This window comes from Elephantulus edwardii, unplaced genomic scaffold, assembly GCF_000299155.1.
Source record: "Elephantulus edwardii isolate Elephantulus edwardi_28Jun2011 unplaced genomic scaffold, EleEdw1.0 scaffold00263, whole genome shotgun sequence".
Lineage (NCBI taxonomy): Eukaryota > Metazoa > Chordata > Mammalia > Macroscelidea > Macroscelididae > Elephantulus > Elephantulus edwardii.
Genome location: NW_006400013.1, coordinates 2,277,080 through 2,281,944, shown reverse-complemented (window position 1 = coordinate 2,281,944; position 4,865 = coordinate 2,277,080). Strand labels below are relative to the sequence as shown.

Sequence of the window (4,865 nt, the reverse complement as noted above, 5' to 3'; positions counted from 1 at the left end):
TTTTAGAAATTTGGAGCTACTGTTGGGATAAATATTATGTTTGATTTTGTACAGCTCTTTCAGAGTCATCCCAGGCATATAGGAAATTGAATTTAATTAAATCTCAAGCTAGTCCCAAAGGAAAGGAATTACTATTTATTGAGTTTTATGTTTATTATTTTCTTTACACAGTATGTGATGGCACCTGAAAACCCTGGGTCTTCAGAACAGGGTTTTGGGGTTTTTTATAATTTTATTTTATTACTTTTTTAGTGTATACTGTCAAATCAGATCTGACTGGTATAGGAGGAGATTACCACTCCTTCTCCAGCAGAGCATCTGGTGGATTCAAATCACATACCTCTGGGACTTCAATGCAGCAGAACAGGGTTTTTTTTTGTTTTTATATTTTACTGTACTTACTGCCTAAGAACTCAATCTTGAGCCCCCTTAGGTACCTGGGGCAGTTTGAATTGTTCTCCTGTCTTAGGTTTGTGTAGCCCTGAGCAGCTGAGACAGTCTTAGCTCCAACCTAGATGTTAGAGCAAGAGACAAAGAACCATAAATGGCAAGAGACCTAACAGAAATGAGTATCAGTATATAAGTTGTTTTGGAAGCTGGAGTGGCATCCACAAACTTTGATAAATGACAATAGTTATAGAAAAGCTTTAGGCCTTTTGTTCATAGGGTCACTATGAGTCATGCTCAACTCGATGGCAAACAACAGCAACAGCAACATAAAGTCTTCCACCAACACACATATTAATATATCTGGGTGGGAGCATACAGGACACTAGGTAACTTATTTCTAACATATTATAAAAGAAAGGACATTCCATTTGGTAAATATTATCGCAGTAATTATGAGGGAAACCCTCAATGAGATGAATTAACACCATGGCCAGAACAATGGTCTCAAACCTGGTGAAAAAGAAACAGGACAGGGTAGTGTTTTGTTCATTTACACAAAAGGTTGTCATGAGTCAGAGCTGACCTGTCAGCAACTCAAAAAACAATAGGGAAGTAATATACATTTAAATGAACAGCAATATAAATCTCATTGGCCTTCTGTCCAGATACCATTAGGAACTGTGTTAAAAAGATAAATAAGCCTTATTGTGTCTAAGACCTCCAGCAGCTCACAGTTTATTGAATGGAGGATACACAGACAATTTTGCATAATGATAATGGACTGTAGTTGAAGTCTGTACATGAGGGATGCTATAGGTCACAGGAAAGGACTGGAAGTGAAAGGGGAAAGAATGTGGAGGAGACAGCCTTAAGTTTTGTAAGAGAGTTTGAGTTTTCAGAATTGGTCCTTTTTGAAGGACCTTTTTGTGCATTCACAAAGCAACCAAAGAGTGGAGGAACAAGCCCCTGGATGTTGGAGTAAGGATAGAGTTTTTATATGCAAGGTCTTATGGCAGAGGGGCATTATTGAAGCAATTTTGAGTTAAACTACATAAGTATGTGAAGAAATATACACCATTCAGTCTTGATCTGAATATCTGAAATAGATAAACAGGGGAAAAGAAAATTATTTTGAATGATAGATTTTTGAGAGGAAGATAGTTAAAATGGTGACCTGTGAACTCCTAATTTATATTTTAATTTCTACGTGGCTGTTGTGAATCTGAATACTCTTACCCATGTTGGACAGTGTTTGGTGAAGCTCCCCAATTAAAACAATCTTGGAAGCAGGAGTGGCATCCACTTCGACAATAGCTTGCCTCTGGAAACCCTATGCACCTGGAGAAAGAACAAAAGTTATACAGGAAGTGTCCAGGACTTCCGTTCATAGGGTCACCTGTGACTCAACGGCACTTAACAACAACTTTCTATTTAGACCATTGTATTTCCTGTGGTCTGTTAGCAATATATGAAGTTGTATATTTACTGTGTTATAAATTAAATTTTAAATTAAATTTTAATTTTTTTTAGCTTTAGCTCTATTTTTTAAGTTATATGTTTACACAACACACTAGGAATTCTGTAGAATGAATTTTAGAGATATTCTTAATTTACTGGAATTAAAGTAGTTTTACCAGTAACAACATCTCGTATTGGGAGTTGGGGTAAGGTTGCATAGTGGAGTGTACTCGGGGCGGGGGATAGGGTGCGGGGACATTGTATACCAATGAAAGAATTTTTCTTTTACTTTTCAAAGAGAGGAGTGAATTGCGGTGGATGGCTGGGCAGGGAGAAAAGTGCAGCAGTGAATGAATGGAAATCCAGAATCTCTGTAAATGTTCATTAAAATTAATAAAATAAAATTTTTTAAAAAAGAAACTATATGAGTGGCAATCACTAGACAGGTGTACAAGATTTTAGGGTAATTTTGGTATTTTTAAGGTTAGCAATAATTTATGAAAAAGATTCTTTCCCCCCTCCTCTCAATGAGCATGATTGAGCAAAATGATAGCAATTATTTCCTATTTATCAGGAACTTTGTTCTGTGTTTTATACATTATTTCAGTGAGCATTTCTTAGTAGCTTTAAATGATGTGACATTATTCCAGTCTAAAGATGGGAACATTTAACCGTCTGTTATACAACCAGTGAGGCATGGCACCTGTATTTAAACACAGATCTACAGAAAAGTATGAGAAGAAGGATTATGATGGTGGTGCTAGTTTTTAGAACAGAAGGTACACTAGGATGCTGCACCTCTTTATCTACTTTTGGTTTGGTGACCAACAGGAGTGTTCTTTAAGTAATGGAGCCACAAAGTACCATTGTGGTTTTTCTCAGAAGTATTATTTATAATATAAAAATACATATATTTTATATATGGAGCTATAATATGAAATAAATATATAATTTGAGGATAGCTCAAGTTCAGTGTTCTGTTTAAAAGTTGTGTACCTTTCTGGTAAGACTTGAGTCAGGACAGGGCAAGCTTCAGAGCTGTTGTATATAGGGTCACTGTGAGTTGCAGGCAACTCAATGGCATGTAACAACAACCTTCCTGGCAGATGTATACCAGCTGTCAGTTCTGACTCATCCTGACCTCTTGTGTGTCAGGGGTAGAATTGTGTGTGTAGGTGTGCAGACAGCAGTGGATACAGGTTGATGAAAATGTTATCATATTTTATTGGTGGAATAGAAAAAGGAAAGCTAAATATATTGTTATTTGTTGTTGCGGTGGAGTTGGTTTCAACTTAATGGTGACCTTGATACATGTCAGAACAGCACAGTGTTGTTCATGATATGCTATGTTCCTGATAACTGATATGAGTCCACTGAGTAAGACCAATTGCAACAACAATCAACTGCACAACTTTCTTACTATAAAACTTAAGAAAGTTGAAGCACTGTTAAAACAAAAACTAGACTATGAACGTTTTGTTTGAAAAAGTTAATTGGTATTTACACTTGATCCAGAATACATATTTCTTTCAATGTGTAGGAATCATGTTCATTCATAGTTTGAGTTGACAAAATTAGGCAGTACAATTGAATGGATTCTCACAGGGCACCTGGGCCAACCTCCCTCCATAGTCTTTTCTATGGTATATCTGCCAGGTAATTGCCTTGAATATTAATATTTTTATAATATGGTATAATTTAAAATAAGACCACCAGTGATAATTTTACAGTTGTGGGATTGATAATTTAGACATATTTTTGTTGTAAAAATGTAAAGAAATGGATATTTGCGAGGCAACAAAGATTGAGTATCATTTCTGATATCGTTTATCAGTAAGAATCATTTTGTATCATAGCATTTGGCCCCTACTTTGAAGAGTTGTGTTAAGATAAAGATGCTACATTGCAGTCAGGGAGCTGCATGAACTTACTTGTAGAGCTTTGATTGTGCTGAATCCAGGAAGTGAGGGGCAGACTTTCTGTTGCTCTGGTCATAGTCATTTCTCAAGCTAGGTACATTCTGTTTGCCTGTATCCTTGGGTATGACAGACACTGCAGCCCTATGAGAGTAGACTGTTTCCTGGTTCCCCATTTACTAAATCTTGATCACCCCAAAAGCCTGTAACTGGCAAAATTCTGCCTCCCTGTTTCCTAAGCCTTGGCTCTTGCTGCCACTAGTGAGGTAATTCATGGTAAATTAGCACTTCCTATGTGGTTTCACTATATACCAGGTGTTTTACAACACTCACATGTCAAAGCTTTCATGACCTAGTTTGGATTTGGTTTCAGTGCATTGTAATCATAATCATATAAGCATATGTTCTTGAAATAGGTGTTGTATAAGTGATTTTAATACACATGTCTCTCTCTTCTATATTGCATTCCACAATATCTTCACTGTAGGGTTCATCTGCTGATCGAAGTCAGTGGAGGGAACCAACCAGAACATCTGATGGCTTATGTTCACTTTATGAAGCAGCTTTGTGTCTCTTTGAAGAGGTATGTAAAAGCCATGACTTTTGCATTAGAAATCACTTTGTCTTAAAATACTATAGCATTTCTTCATAATTTATTCTGTCTGTTAAAGAAGTGAAAGAAAATGGCACTGTGGTTGTCTCTAGAGAGTGGAGCTGAGATGTCTGCAATCAGATTTCCATTGTAAACTCTTATTCCTTTTAAATTTTCTATTATGCACAGAAATTTTCATTTTTCAAAGAAAAATATGAAACACAAAACCACACCAGCAAATATATGACTTAGTGAATTATTACAAAGTAAATATCATTCTAATCTGTATCTGGGATAAATAAAACTTTGCCAGCTGCTACAAAAGTACTTTCATCTTAATCCCTTAATCCTGCCCTAAGAAATGGTGGTAGTCTAGAATAATCATCTCCTTGGGTTTTGTTATAGTGTGTCAGCCATGTGTACATGCCTGTTCACTGTCATTCAGTCTTGTGTATCTAAAAACATTTTTTATGTTTTAAAAATCTCTTCATTTTTAAGTTCTCTTGGGG

The 4,865-nt window shown here is 36.1% G+C and overlaps 1 protein-coding gene across 1 annotated transcript in view; it reads left to right on the top strand.

Moving 5' to 3' along the window:
- The window catches only part of HERC1 (HECT and RLD domain containing E3 ubiquitin protein ligase family member 1), a 185,261-nt gene that overhangs the window by 4,050 nt on the left and 176,346 nt on the right, over positions 1-4,865 (top strand). Inside the window, exon 2 of the mRNA XM_006899631.1 lies at positions 4,252-4,347. Within this exon, the coding sequence (XP_006899693.1) occupies positions 4,252-4,347 (96 nt within the window). The remainder of the gene's footprint in view (positions 1-4,251; positions 4,348-4,865) is intronic.